Below are 16,364 nucleotides of genomic sequence, written 5' to 3' on the forward strand. Positions count from 1 at the left end.
TAACTTGGTGTCTGATTTTCTTCTAGAGTAGGGGGCAGGCAAGGGGGTGAGAATGGCATAATGAGACTTCATATCATTAGGAATATTTTGTCAACTGAATGATGCTTTTATTTTCTTTATTCTTTTACCCCACAAAATGGCACTCCCCAAATGTTCATAGGTTGTTTGGTAGATAATTTGAAATATTAGAAAGCTAGCTAGTTTTGATTACCATTTCAGAAAACTTGGATTTTACAGAGGATTTGCCTGGTGTGCCTGAAAGTGTGAAGAAGCCCCCAAATAAACAAGGAGATAAATCAAAAGAAAACACCAGAAAGATTTTTAGTGGCCCCAAACGGGTAAGTAAAGTATTATCAGTGATTTATATTATTTATATATTATTGGAGGGCTAAGCTCTTGATTTTTTTAATCTGAAGATTATAGATTTTGTCTTTCAAAGTATGTAAGTAAAGTTTTTTAAAAATTGTAACCATTTTTTTTGAAGTGTGGTAAAATATACCTAGCATAATTTTTATTTATGTACAATTCAGTAATATTAAATACATTCACAGTGTTTTGTAACCATTCCATTATTTATATCCAGAACATTTCATCATGTGCAGCAAAAACTCTGTCCTCCTAGCCCCTACCTGTGTGGTAAACGCTATTCTACTTTTTGTCTATTCTACTATTCTACTTTTTTTGTATGAATTTGCCTATTCTAGTTATTGCATGTTAAGTGGAGTCATACAATTCTTAACTATCTGTGTCTGGCTTATTTCACTAACCATAATGTTGTCAGGGTCCATCCATATTGTAGCACATATCAGAATTTCAGTCCTTTTTTATGGTGGAAGAACATCCCATTGTATGTATATACTACATTTGTTGTTGTTGTTCAAGGGTGTTTTATTGATGAGAAGACCAAACTCTACCGTCCACCGGCACAACTCTATTAGGTGATATAAATACATGGAAGGTTACTGTTTTCATTAGTTTTAAGCCATAAACTGGCTGACTTAAAATATGTTTATTCTGTCACAGTTCTGCATGACAGAAATCCAAAACTAAGATGTTGGGAGGGTCTTGCTTTCTAAAACACTCTAAGGGGGCTATTCGTCCTTGCTTCTTCCAGCTTCTGATGGGTCCAGGTCTTCCTTGATTTGTGCTGCATAACTCCATTGTCTGCCTCCGTCACATGGCCTTCTCCCCCTTTCCCTTCTTCTTTCTCTTAGAAGGACATTTTGTATTTATCACATTTTGTTTATTCATCTGTTGATGGACACTAGGACTGTTTTCAGCTTTTGGCCATTTGAGTCCCTACTTTCCTATTTTAGATAAATAGGAGTAGAATTTTTGAGAGAGTTAGGCGTGTGTTTAACTGTCACTCTTTTATACCTTGACCAAACCATTTTACATTCTCACCAGCAGAGGGTTCCATTTTCTCCATGTCTTCACCAACACTTATTTTCTGGGTTGTGTTGTTTTGTGTAGTTTTGTGTTGTTTAATTTTGAAGTAGGCTTCATGCCCAGCACAGAGTTCATTGTGGGGCTTGAACTCAGAGCCCGGAGCTCAAGACCTGAGCTATCCATGTGCTCTCCCCCTTTTTTTGATAATAGCTATTTTTTCTCTTTCTTTTTTTTAATAGCGACTCTAATGGATGAGAAATGGTATCTTATTATGTTTTGATTTGCATCATTTCCTGACCAGTGATGTTGAGCATCTTTTTGTGTCCTTTGTGCATGTTTGGTTTTTTCTTTTTCTTTCTTTTCTTTTTCAATCTTATAAACTTGTTCATTAAAAATCTTTTTAAAAAATTCAAATCCAAATTAGTTAACATGTAGTGTAATAATAATTTCAGGAATAGAATTTAGTGATTTGGTCTTATAAAAAGTACCCAGTGCTCATCCCAATAGTGTCTTCCTTAATGCCCCTCATCCCTGATGTTTTTCCTTAAAAATTTTTTAATTTTAATTTAATTTTTAATTAAAACAATTTTTTAAAGTTTATTTATTCTGAGAGAGAAAGAGTGAGAAAGGGAGAGAGACTGCCAAGCAGGCTTTACACTGACATAGCAGCACTCACAAACCATGAGATCATGACCTGAGGTGAAATCGAGTTGAGTGGTTAACTGACTGAGGCACCCAGGCTCCCCTTTGTGCATGTTTGAATTGAGGTTGTCTTTTTGTTAAGTTATAGGAGTTCTTTACATAGTCTAAATATTAATCTCAAATAAATAATTTGCACAGTAGAACATTCTGTCACCTGTCCCTTTACTGTCTTGATAGTGTGCTTTTGATGCACAAGTTTTTAATTTCAATGAAATCCCAATTTGCTTTTTCTTTAGTGGCCAGATATCATTGCTGAATCAGATGCTTGACTTTTCCTTTATGTTTTCTCCTAAGAATTTTATATTTTAGGTCTTACATTTAAGTTTTTGATTCATTTTGAGTTAATTTTTGTATATGGTATAAGTTAAGGGTCCAACTTCATTCTTTTTTTGGGGGGGGGTGCAGTTTCATTTTTATGCATTATGTAAGTCATTTAATATGGTCCAGCATGGGTATTCAGAATAATGTGCTTGACTTTACCTGTTCATTAAAAAATCCTTCTATAACTTGTTCTGTGTTAATTTTGTTATTGAAAGTTACAAGTTGTCAACATCTTTTGGAGACTGAACTGCTTTCAAGCAGCCCAACAGTAAGGGCGTCCAAGGATGAGTAAGGCCAAGTCTTACAGCCTCATTTTATTTTTATTCTTTCACCTCTGTAAAGAGCTAATTGGCAATCTTTTCAAAATGTGCTATACTTTTGTACCCCCATGTGACCACCCCCCTTGCCAGAAAAAAAAATTGCTTAATGATAATTTCAATAAACTTAACTTAGACTTCAGAATTTTGCTCTGGGGTGAGGGGCTGGGGGCCAGGGCAGTGTGGAATATAGTCTGTATGGACTATGTAGCCTATAGTCATTACTGCTTAGGTGCAGCTTTTGGTTTATATGAAATTGTGTATGGCATGTATTAATTCCAGAGCAATAGTTATCAATTACTTTGGTCTCAGGACTACTTTGTAATCTTAAAACATTTACTGAGAACCACAAAGAATTTTTTTTTTTAAGATCTTTTAATTATATGTGCAGATCAGTATCAAATTAGAAGCGAAAGCATTTCAAAAATACATATTAATAATTCACTTAAAACAACAACCTATTGCATGTTAGTATATAACATTTTATGAAAATTACTTTCTGAAAAAATGTAGTGAGAAGAATAACATTGTTTTACATTTTTTTGCAAATCTTTTTAAAGTTTGGCTTTATGAAAGACAGCCAGATTCTCATAGCCCCTGGATTCAGTATATTTCATTGTGCTGTTTTGATTGAAATATATGAAGAAAATCCAGCCTCACACATATATGTATTTTAAGTAGTCTTTTCAGGTAATTGTGAATGTTGTTCTTTAGTACTATACCAAAACTCAACAAATGGGAGTTTCTTAAGGATGAGTTGCAATTTGGAATCTAAAACCATGCCAGTGAACCTTTAATACTGTTAACAGTAAAATCTGTTGGCCTTTCACTTTTTTTTGGTCATCATTTTGAATGGAATTTTTACACATACATGCTTTGTAACATCATCTATTGGTGATTTGGAAAATACTGGTTACACTGATTTCTCTGCAGATTTTTCAAGTGGTGACACATCTCATTACATGGTATTAAAAAAATCACATTAGTATCACTGCCAGAGTCATCAGAAGTTTTAAGTATTAGGAAGCTATCAGTTTCATAGTAAGAGGGAAAGGGTCTCTAAAATTTTAATTGCTTAAAAGTTGAAATTTTTTCATTGGCAGAAAATACTTCAAGGAGAATGACTGACAGTGATAGGCCCACTTTGTTCATTTTTGAGAAATGGTCTGCCTAATATCAAGTCAAGCATAGCTTGTCAATTAGTTTTTCAAGTAGAGAATGGTGATCCAAAGGCACCTGGGTGGCTCAGTTGATTAAGCGTTCAATTCTTGTTTTGGCTCAGGTCTTGATCTCAGGATGGTAAGATCGAGTCCCTCATTGGGCTCTGTGCTGAGTGTGGAGCCTGCATGGCATTCTCTCTCTCCTTCTCTTTATGCCCCTCCCTATCTCTTAAAAAAAAAAAAAAGAAGAATGGTTTTCTAGGCAAAAAGTGAGTAGTTCAGCTTGCAACTTCAGCAGTAAGATGTTTTTCTTTGACAAAGCCATTGTACTTTGTATGTAGCAGAAGTGTTTTTTTTTTTGAAAGTTTATTTATTTATTTTGAGAAAGAGAATGAGTAGGGGAGGAGCAGAGAGAGAGGAAGAGAGACAGAATCCTAAGTGGAATCTGTACTATCAGTGTGGAACCCGATGTGGGATTCGAACTCCCGAACATGTGAGATCTTGACCTGACCTGAAATCAAGAGTCGGTCATTTAACTGAATGAGCTACCCAAGTGCCTCTGTATGCAGCTGAAGTGTTTTTTTTTTTTTTTTTTTAAGTTTTTTTTATTTTTTTTTTTTTTTTTTAGAGAGAGAGATACAGCATGATCAGGGGAGGGTCAGAGAGAGAGGGAGACACAGAATCTGAAACAGGCTCCAGATTCCAAGCTGGCCATCAGCACAGAGCCCGACATGGGGCTCGAACCCACGAACTGCGAGATCATGACCTGAGCTGAAGTCGGATGCTTAACTGACTGAGCCACCCAGGCGCCCCTCAGCCCTTCTGTTTAACACCCAATGTTCATCCCAGTAAGTGCCTTTCTTCATGCCCAANGGGGAGGGTCAGAGAGAGAGGGAGACACAGACTCTGAAACAGCCTCCAGGCTCTGAGCTGGCAGTCAGCACAGAGCCCGACGCGGGGCTCGAACCCACGAACCGCGAGATCATGACCTAAGCGAAAGTCGGATGCTTAACCGATAAGCCACCCAGGCGCCCCGGAATATTAGTGTATTTGACAGTTGGGATTTAATAAAATTAATAATATTTATTCCTTCACCAAAGGTTTTTTCTTATATGAAACCGCATTTTATTTTTTAACTGGGAAGTATATGACAGTAAAGAATATGACTACTTACACAGTTTGGAGCCCCCCTATCTTGATTCATGCTAAGTCACCAACAGCTTTACCCAATATTGCTTTCTCACTGTCCTTACGAATGACTACATAGTGAAAAAGGCAAATAACGTCTTACTATTACTGGGAAAATTATTGAAAGAGTTTCATGGGTCCCTAGCACATGCTTTGAGAACTGCTGATTTATAGACTTCTACTTTTTTCCTCCCTCTAGACTTTTTACTACAAACAATCAAAATATATAGAAAATGTGAAAGAGCAGTATGATGAATATCCACATCCTTCTACCTAGATTGATTTCCAGTTAATATTTTGACTCAGTTGCATATACATGGTCTCCTCCCCTAACATGTATAACATATATATATATATATATATATAAAACACTTTTTTTCTGTCTGATTTAAAAGTTGTGGAGTTATAGATGGCATACATTTTAAAAGAAAAAGGATAATCTCATATTCAACTGTGGTTATATGATAACAGTACTTTAAAAAATTAGCAATTCTTTGGAGTGCCTGGGTTGCTCAGTCTTTTAAGCATCCGACTCTTGATTTCAACTCAGATCATGATACTGTGGTTTATGAGTTCAAGCCCTGCTCTGCATGCTGACTGCAGAGCCTGATAGGGATTTTCTGTCCCTCCCTCTCTCTGCCCTTCCCCTGCTCTCACTTTTTTTTTCTCTCTCTAATGAATGAACTTCTTAAAAATAAGCAATTTTTTGATACTATCTGATGTCTAGTCCGTATTTCATTTTCTCCAGCTATCTCCTAATTGTCTTTTAGGTTTTTTTTCCCCCCAAATCATAATCCTTCAGTTGTTAATATTTCTTAAGCCTTAAACAGTCCCATCATCTTTTAAAAATTCTTGTGGCACTGATTTTATTTTAAGGAATTCATGTTACTTTTCTTATAGAATATTCCACATTCAAAATTTATCGGATTTTTTCCTCCAATGATATCTTTTAAGTCATTACCCCATTATATTACAGTAGCATAGTGGCATAGAACACTGGAAGTCTGTAAGTTTGATTAGGTTAGGGTTAAACATTTTGACAAGAATAAGTCAAAGTGATAATTGTGTATTCTGCTTTACATTAGAAGCTACATAACACTTGGTTATTCTACTCTTAATATTGTTTGACCACCAAATGAAAGTTTTGATCACCAGCTCTTCCATAAAGGCATATTTTTCCATTAGTTTAGATAGTAAGTAAGCTTCTGGGTGCTACGTTGGCACCATGTGAGTATCCTGTTCCTCATTATGTTTCACTTCATTTTAGCATCCATTGTTGATCTTTGCCTGCATCATTTATTACACTGACAGTTGCAGAATGGTGAGATTTCTAAATTGCTATTCCACATTTAATAACTGGAATTCTCTAGAGATGTTCTTCCTCCTTTCCCTATGCCTTGCTCTCATTCTCTTCTACACTATAGAGTCAATAACTTTTTTTAATGTTTATTTTGAGAGAGAGAAAGAGTACGTGTACACATGCATTGAGCAAGGGCAGAGAGAGAGAGACAAAGGATCCCAAGTGGGCTCTTTATTGACAGCAGAGAACCAGACGCGGGGCTTAAACCCATGATCTGCAAGATCATAACCTGAGCCATCGTTGGACACTCAACTGTTTGAGCTACCCACACGCCCCAAGACTCAATAATTTTTTAAAGAATTTTATTTGTTTATTAAATGTTTTATTTATTTCTGAGAGAAAGAGAGAGACATTGTGAGCAGGGGAAGGTTAGAGAGAGAGGGAGATACAGAATCTGAAACAGGCTCCAGGCTCTGAGCTAGCTGTTAGCACAGAGCCTGATGCAGGGCTCAAACCCACGAACCGTGAGATCATGACCTGAGCCAAAGTCGGACGCTTAACCGACTGAGTCACCCAGTCACACCTATTTATTTATTTTTAAATGCTTCTTTATTTTTGAGAGTGAGTGAGCAAGCAGGGAGAGGCAGAGAGAGAGGGAGACAGAGGATTCAAAGTGGGCTCTGTGCTGACAGCAGAGAGGACTCAGTAATTTTTACTTATTAAATGTATTTACAATAAGATTTGGCCAGTGTGAACCATTTCAAGGTATCTTTTGTGTCCTTTTGCTATAACCTGTCATCTTTTTTTTTTTTTAAGATTGTATTTTATTTTTAAAAGTTATGTCTACACCTAATGTGAGGCTCGATCTCACAACCTCAGCATCAAGAGTCATACGCTCCACTGACGGAGCCAGCCAGGCGTCTCAACCCCATCATCTTTGAGTACTATGCTTGCTTCCTACACAAGAGATGACTTGATATTCATCTTGTATTTTTTTTTTTAAGTTTATTTATTTATTTTGAGGGAGAGAATCCCAAGCAGGCTCTGTGCCAAAATGGGCCTAAAACACCTAAACTGTGAAATTATGACCTGAGCCAAAACCAAGAGTCTGATACTCAACCAACTAAGCCACACAAGCGCCCCTGAGACTCCTCTTGTATTTTACCTGTTTTAGTCACGGAATCATCCATTTATGCAAGTATCCTTGGTTCTTTTTGTGTGAGGATAGTATTTAGAAACCATGATCTGAGTGCTGGCTAGATTTTTCTTACAGGTTCTTTTGTTGGATGGAGCTATGAAACATGTAGAAAAACAAACTATGAGTTCATATTGATAGTTTCATTTCAAATTTAAGATTATGAAAGTTTGTACTTAGTTTACTTGCTTTATTAAGTATGTATTATTTTTAAAATTGCAATACCAATATTATTATGAACAATAAGTACATTGAGTGAAGTTTAAGATTTTTCCAGTTCTTGTTGTCTTTAGATTATTTCACTAAGGATGAAGTCAATGATGTGTTCCCAAATTTTGAAGTAATTTTATCCTATGTGTTTATGTTAATTTGATACTCATTTGTACTCATTTGTGTTCAGGTTTTTAACTTGGTTTTAATTTTAGTATTGAAGTCATTTCTTGCTACTAATGTGGCTTCTAGGCAGCAGTGTGTATGTACTTGACCCGATTATGAAGGAATCTGGCCTAAAGTAAATCAGGTCATATAACCTAGTAGGCAGAAGAGAGGACCTATTTACTGTGATGGATCATGTCTGAGAAAAATTAAGAAAGTGATGTTAATTTATAGAACCAGAAGAGCTTATGAAATTGAATTTCTTTGAAAAATGTAATATGGGTGAAGCACCCTTTAAAACAGTAGTCGTAAATAACATTATATTCCCTGAAGAGACTTAACTTCAGTGTTTTAATTTCCTTTTTTTAAAATCCTACTGAAATATTTGCCAAAACCCTTTTTATTTTAAGTGAGATTGTGTCAAAATTTCTTCACATATGTTAGTACTATTTAGGTTGATCAGTGATTTTCAAAAATGAAACTTTGATCCCACTGTTACTGTACCTTAATAAAAATAATAAAAATGTTTTAGATCCCATGGAAGTTATGTACTCTTATGAAACTGTCTAGGTAAAGAATTTAGAAGCCTACTTCAGGAAGAGAGCAACAAGAAGTTAAGTGGTATAAAATAGCTCAGAGGAAATAGGTCATCCATTTGCCTTCAAGACACTAAAAGACTACTTCAGAGTTGTTAAAAAGGAGAGAGCCATTGAGAAACAGAAATAGGGGAAATTTAAATTTTTACCTATTGAGCTTTGATGAGTGTAAAGGAATAGAGGAAATAAGTGGATCAAAATTTAAGCATTTAGGTAAATGATATGTGTAAATTAATATAGTGGTAATGGTAGGTGTTTTATATATAAGAAATTACGTTTCATGTTGTCTGTGCAGAAAAATAGATACGCTCAATTCTCAAAGGGATTTTTATGTAGGTTACCCCAAATCTCCAGAGGAGAAAGAAGAGGGGGGTAAGTAGGTGGGTGTAGGAAATGTTCTCAGCCCTTGTTCCAGTTCTCCATTATAATAGAAACACCTTCATGTAGCTGATAGGTCAGTGGGAGTATCTGGGTCCTCTCTAATCTGATTAGATTTAAAGACAGTAATGACCTCATTTCTGAGTGAAGAGGTGGCTTGTGGTGGCAAGCCTTCCTACCTGTTGGTCTTTTCATAGCCTCAGTACTGTGGATGTTTTGGACTGAATAAATCTTAATTGTAGTGTTGGTCCTAGTAAATTGGAGGATATTTAGTAAAATATCTGGCCTCTATCCATTAGATGTTAGTAGAACATGTTTCGTCCCCCAACCCCTCAAACCCACTGCCAGTGTTTCAACCAAAAATGTCTGCAGATATTGCTAAATGTCTTGTGGGGTCAAAATGGGCTTTCCTCCCATTGGAGTGTGTGTGTGTGTGTGTGTCTTGAGAATAAGTTGCAGGCTTGATGCCCATTATTCCTAAATCCCTTAGTCTGTACTTTTGAAACACAAGAGCACTCTCCTCTGTAGCTACAGCATTCCCATCAAAACCAGGAGGTGGATTTGACATTGATACAGGAATACAGTCTAAGTCACAGATCCCATTCAGATTTTACCAAGTGCCTCAACAATGGCTTTATGGCAAAACAAATTCCACCCCCCCCCCCCAATAAAGAGCCCATGATCCAGTCCAGAATCACATGTTGTGTTCAGTTGTGACAAGTTTCTAGTCTCCATCAGTCTGGAACATCTTTCTTTCCTGGTCTTTCTGTGGCTTTGACATCTTTGAAGCATTCATATCAGTTATTTTTAGAATGTTTTTCAATTTGTGTTGTGGTTTAGGTTATATGTATTTGGCAGAAATACCATAGAAGAGATGCTATGTTCTCATTGTGTCATAACAGGTGGCACACAGTTGTCAGTTTGTACCATTACTGTTGATATGAACTGATCCCTTGGTGTTGGTCAGGTTCCTCAGCTTTCCTCATTAAACTCTCACCCGTTAGTTTTAGCACTCATTCTTGCTCAGACCAATTTTTTACTATGATGGTTATTGAATGATTTTTTCTAATTACATCATTCCTTCTACAGTTATTAGCAGTTGGCCTTCTCCTCTAAGATAGATCTTTTCCTCACATCCATGTGTGTAAGAATATGTGTATGTATATATTTATATACTCATTTCTTTATGTAAGTAGGAACATGGATTCCTGTTTTATTTAATCATTTTTGCTGTTATTGAAATGATACTATACTATTTTAACACTCAGATTGTTGTAGATTTGGCATGTGGATGTTTCTTCAAACTGACTTGTGATGTGTCCAACTATTTTGCATTTCTTTACTGTTGACCTGCTGAGATGTTGAAGACTCATCATATACATTCCTAGCCCTTGAACCAACCGTTTATCTCAGGACCCCTGTTTTGTTTCAGTAGAAAAGTGGAAAATGGTATTTAGAAATAAAAGTCTGGTTGTTAGGTATGGTTGTTTCTTCTGTGTTGTCATTGCCTCTAGGCCTTTGAGTTGACAAAGCTGGAAAACACGTAAATATATGTCTCTCTCTCTCTCTCTCTCTCTCTCTCCCTCCCTGCCTCCCTCCCTCCCTCCCTCTCCCCCCCTCCCCCCCACACACTTACTTTGTATCTATATTTAGAACCATGAGTTCACACTAATAACTCAAGTTTGAGTGCAACACCATGCTTTATTCTAGTCTTTCTACATTTTACTTTGCTGACAGAAATCTGGTTTCCATTATTCTCAACATATTTATATTTTTTCTCAATCCTCCTGTAATAACCAGTTTCCTGACCACACAGGCCATCTCCTCAGCTTTAGTGCCACTAGCCAAGAGGTCCCTCTTTTCCCTGCCCCTCTCCTCATGTTAGAAAACATTAACTTTTTAAAAATTTTAGTGTCTTTTTATTTTTGAGAGAGAGAGAACATGAGGAGGGAAGAGCAGAGAGAGAGAGGGAGACAGAATCCGAAGCAGGCTCCAGGCTCTGAGCTGACAGCATAGAGCCCAAAGCAGGGCTTGAACTCATGAGTGGTGAGATTATGACCTGAGTGGAAGTCGGATGCTTAACCAGCTGAGCCATCCAGGCACCCTGAAAACATTCACTTTTTAAGTATGCTGCTTTGATAATCTTCCCCAGCACCTAACCAGGGATACAGAGAAGGGTTGTTCATTGCAGGATTGAGGGCTGGGTAGGGAAACACATGTGGCAGAATGAAGATGAGCAGGATGAAGAAAATTTCTGTTAAGAATATAGTTGAGGGGCGCTTAGGTGGCTCAGTTAAGTGTCTGACTCTTGATTTTGGCTCAGGTCATCATCTCACAGTTTGTGGAGCCCCGAATTGGGCCTCTGCACTGACAGTGTAGAGCCTGCTTGGGATTTTCTCTCCCTCCCTCCCTCTCTCAAAATAAATAAATTTGAAAAAAAAAGAAAAAAAAAAAAAGAATAGTTGAAATGATAACCAAGAAAAGTTGTCACTTGCTAAAGGGAGGGAGAAAATGAGAGTTTGAGGAATTAAGTTGGAACATATCTGAATTTAAGTGCCTGTTGTTTCTGTATATGGTTTTATTAGTCATTTGGCAATTTTAATGCCCCCCCCCCCTTTTTTTTTTAATGCCATCCTGGGGCACCTGGGTAGCTCAGTTGGTTAAGCATCAGACTTAGGCTTAGGTCGTGATTTCATGATCTGTGTGTTTAGGCTCACATTGGGCTCTCTGTTATGAGCACAGAGCCCATTTCATATTCCCTGTCTCCCTCTTTCTCTGCTGCTCCGCTGCTTATGCTCTCTCTCAAAAATAAATAAACATTTTTAAAAATGCCATCCTATTTCTGGTATCTGGATATTGTTTCCCTGCATTCTGTTATTTTCAGTTGTCATATATGTGCTAATATACTTCTATACTTTAAGTATATTAAGTTAAATAAGAAAAAAAAATTCTTTTGCTTTCCCTGCTTTTTGTTTGATTTCTAGCTTTCCATTCAGCTACTGCCTTTCTGCCCTCTTTTCTGAAGGCATTATCTGTGTGACCATCCTAACCTTCAGTGCTTGGAGGGTTCTATTTTATCTAGGACTTCGGCCATCTTATTTTGCTAGTAAAGACTGCTGTTGGGTCACTGATGAAACTAATTGTATTTGTCAGTCTCTGTTTCAGTTCTCTTCTCAAATACTTAAACATTATCTTCTTTTTTTTAAAATTTTTTAAATGTTTTATTTATTTCTGAGAGAGACAGAGACAGAGAGACAGCGTGAGCAGGGGAGGGTCAGAGAGAGAGGGAGATACAGAATCTGGAACAGGCTCCAGGCTCTAAGCTGGCTGTCAGCACAGAGCCCGACACGGGGCTCAAACCCACGAACCGTGAGATCATGACCTGAGCTGAAGTCAGACGCTTAACCGACTGAGCCACCCAGGTGCCCCAACGTTATCTTCATTTTTAACATTTTCCTATAGTTTAGTGTTGTGCCCATCTTGCACTATCTTTTGTCTGATTCTCAAAGGAACATCGTGGACTTTTTTTTTCCTTTTTTTTTTTCTTCCTTTCTATCATTCAGTATGATATTGGATAGTGGGCTTCTGAGTAATTGAATTGAATTAAAATTTGATTACCTGGGGCTCCTGGGTTGAGGCAGTTGAGCATCTTACTTTGGCTCAGGTCATGATCTCATGGTTCATGGGTTTGAGCCCTACATTGGGCTCTCTGTTGTCAGTGAGGAGCCCACTTCAGATCCTCTGTCCACCCCCACCCTGCCCTGTGCTCTTTCTCGTTTTCTCTCTCAAAAATAAACATTAAAAAAATAATAATAAATAAAATTTGATTATCAGTGTAAATTGTATACTTGCTAATGGGCACCTGGGTGGCTCAGTCAGTTGAGCCTCCAACTTCGGCTCAGGTCATGATCTCGTGGTCCATGAGTTCGAGCCCCACATCAGGCTCTGTGCTACCAGCTCAGAACCTGGAGCCTGCTTCAGATTCTGTGTCTCCCTCTCTCGGTTCCTCCCCTGCTTGTGCTCTGTCTCTCAAAAATAAATAAACATTAAAATTTAAAAAAAAAATTTTTTTTTAATGTTTTATTTATTTCTGAGAGAGCGTGAGCAGGGGAGGGTCAGAGAGAGAGGAAGATACAGAATCTGAAACAGGCTCCAGGCTCTGAGCTGGCTGTCAGCACAGAGCCCGACGCGGGGCTCAAACCCACGAACCATGAGATCATAACCTGAGCTGAAGTCAGCTGCTTAACCGGCTGAGCCACCCAGGCGCCCCCACCCCCCCAATTTTTTTTTTTAAAGATTACATAAAGCTGCAATTTTAAAGTTAAGTGTAACTTTATAATTTTATAAACTTTTTTTTAGTTTCAGAAAATGAATTTATATAGGTTGTCAACTCTTAACAACTGTAGAGATTTTTAAAGGACAAGTAGTTCTACCTCCCACCCAAGAGCAGATGTTCCTTCACAGTATCCTCCTCCAGCAATTAAAACTCACTCTCATGAATTAGCTTATTTTTCTATCAAATTGTTTTATTCATGATTACCTTTGTTCTGTGTCTGGGGATTCACTGATCATCTGGGGATCCAGTCATCAAGATGGTAGTGTGAAATTTACTATATTTTCATGGACTAGAAACCTGAGATATAAATGGATGTGGTGCCATGAAAAAAGAGAGAGAGAGAGAGAGAGACTCTGGCCATCGGCTTGCTACTGGCCAAAGTGTATAAGTAAAAAGCCACAACTACCCATTTATAGCTCCTAGGTGACTGATCCAAAAAGTTTTGAAGCTGAGCATGTTCTGCCTGATCTAGGGTATGAAAGAAGGTCAGTTTTAGTTGGTGTTTTCTTTGTGATTGTTTTTATTAAACATATATATACTATTTGCTTTCATTGTGTTAGGTGCTGAGGATACGAAAAAGAATACGTCTGTAAAAGGCTGCCTGATGAGGTAGAATGTTTTTCTCTCTATGAGAACTTTTGGTTAGTCTTAATATTTCCTCACTGTGTTTCAGAGCAGAAATATCTGTCATCTTTTTATATAGGTGGAGTTTAGCTTAAATAGTAAATTAGGTACTTAAGTTATTCTGATTTACATAAAGATTTAGGAAAATGTAAATTACTTTTTATTGTGTTTTTTTTCTTGTAATATTTTAGTCTGGAGGGGTTTTAATAAAGAATAAAACTACTATTAATCTTTTTATTTTCTGTAGTTTAAGTGCCTTTAAAGTTTGAAAGTTCACAATATTTTTAACTTATTTCCCAGAAAATGAAGTTTGAAATGAGAAAATAATAGTTACAGGTTTATCAAGAACCTGAGAGCTTTGACATAAATTTGACACTTAGCCAAAGAGTGTGTACCTGCATATTAGGGTGCCTATTTTTTGGAATTTGTCTTTCCAGTTTGTAATATATTTTGTTTAGAGTTCGTCAGATTCAGACATCCAGAAAACTCTTAGCTAGACTTTATTTTCTTGATACTCTGAGGACTTCATGCTGATGATGACTGTAAATTAACGAAAGATGTGTAATTTTTTGACAATGGTGACCATATTTTTTTTACCTTCACATTCTTAGTCTCTGAGATACAGAAGGAGTTCATAAGTGTTTATTTCTGGGATTCATGGAAGTATGTTTCAGCAAGGAATATTTAGTACTAAATACATATATTTTTATTATTTCAAGATTGGTAAGCCTATCAGATTTGGAAAAATTTCAGCCAGTATCCTTCAAATATTTTTTTCCTCCATTCCTCTTTCGGAACTCAAGTCAAACTAGTCCTACCTCAGTCAGCTGAACATCAGTAAAACCTGTAGTCTGGCAGAACATTATTGACTTAGAGCAATAAAGCATATCGCATGCCAGAGAAACGATGGCGCATCTTACCAAAGAAAAGTTTTTGTCAGATTTGGGGGGAAACTGGCGACTTTGGGTGAAATTTAAATGAAACAGTGTCTGAGAGGCGCACTGCAGAGTGGTGCTTTTTGTGAAGAGATCAATACCAGATTTGGGTTGTAAAGTCCAACCCCAAACTGGGTCCAGTTTACTTGGAAATTATTAGGTTAAAGTAATTGTGGGGATGTTGTGTCCAGAAATTCTTTATTTAAAGCTGTGCATCTCTTCAAAGTAACTTAGATCCTCTAAGCTAGAATGGGATACTTTAACTTTTTTCTTTTTTTTTTTTTTAATCACAAATCTGTATTACTATATTTTTAGTTTTAATTACCTGTATAGCTAACAATACAGTGTTATATTAGTTCCCAGTAGTATAGGGATTCCGCAGTTCTGAACACCACTCAGGGCTCATTGTGATAAGTGTACAGTTAATCCCCATCACCTATTTCAACATCCCCCACTCAACTCTACTCTGGTAATTATCAGTTCTCTGTAGTTAAGAGTTGGATTGTTTGTTTTCTGTTATATTTCTTATTGTTTCTGCTATTACATTTTGAAGTTGTTCTGTAGTGTGTAATCAGCTATTAATCCCAACCATTAAGAATTTTTTTTTTTTTTTTACAACTAGTTGATTGTCAAATTGGATTCCATATAACAAGCAGTGCTCATCCCCACAAGTGTCCTCCTCCACGCACATCTCCCCCCCACCCCCGACACACCCATCAGTCCTCAGTTTGTTCTCAGCATTCAAGAGTCTCATGGTTTGGCTCTCTCCCTTTCCCCCACTATTTCCCCGCTTCTTCTCCCCCATGGTCCTCTGTTAAGTTCCTCCTAATCCTCCTATAAGTGCAAACATATGGTATTTGTCCTTCTCTGCCTGACTTATTTCGCTCAGCATAACACCCTCAAGGCCCATCCATGTTGCTACACATGGCCAGATTTTCATTCTCATTGCCATGTAGTGTTCCATCGTATAGATAAACCACATCTTGATCCATTCGTCCGTTGATGGACACTTTGGCTCTTTCCATGTTTTGGCTATTGTTGAGAGTCTGCTATGAACATTGGGGTACATGTGCTCCTATGCATCAGCACTCCTGTATCCCTTGGGTAAATTCCTATCAGTGCTATTGCTGGGTCATAGGGGAGTTCTGTTGTTAATTTTTTGAGGAACCTCCATACTGTTTTCCAGAGGGGCTGCACCAGTTTACATTCCCACCAACAGTGTAGGAGGGTGCCTGCCAACCATTAACAATCTTTATCTCTAAGTTTAGATCTGTTTTGTATCTTTATTGTCTTTTATGCTACTTTATGTAGTAGTGTTTGCTCTACCTTGAATATGTGGAATGTAGTTACAATTATTTTTAATGTTCTTGTGTACTAATTCTATTATCTGTATTGTTTCTGGGTTTGTTTCTGTGAGTTGATTTTTCTTAATATGGGTCGTATTTTACTGCTTCTTTGCAGGCCTGAAAATCTTTGATTGAATCCTATTTATTTAGGATTTTACTTTGTTGGACATTGGATATTTCCTTCTATGATTTGACTTATTCT

At 37.2% G+C, this 16,364-nt stretch overlaps 1 protein-coding gene across 3 annotated transcripts in view; it reads left to right on the forward strand.

Annotated features, from left to right (window-relative positions):
* WAPL (WAPL cohesin release factor) overlaps window positions 1-16,364 on the forward strand; it is an 88,649-nt gene that overhangs the window by 31,752 nt on the left and 40,533 nt on the right. For 2 of the 3 annotated variants that reach the window (XM_039233698.1, XM_039233699.1), the window contains exon 4: window positions 220-338. In XM_039233698.1, coding sequence (XP_039089629.1) covers window positions 220-338 — 119 coding nt within the window. The remainder of the gene's footprint in view (window positions 1-219; window positions 339-16,364) is intronic. The other variant, XM_039233700.1, reaches the window with a different exon arrangement.

Source organism: Hyaena hyaena, unplaced genomic scaffold, assembly GCF_003009895.1.
Source record: "Hyaena hyaena isolate Hyena2069 unplaced genomic scaffold, ASM300989v1 scaffold_78, whole genome shotgun sequence".
NCBI lineage: Eukaryota > Metazoa > Chordata > Mammalia > Carnivora > Hyaenidae > Hyaena > Hyaena hyaena.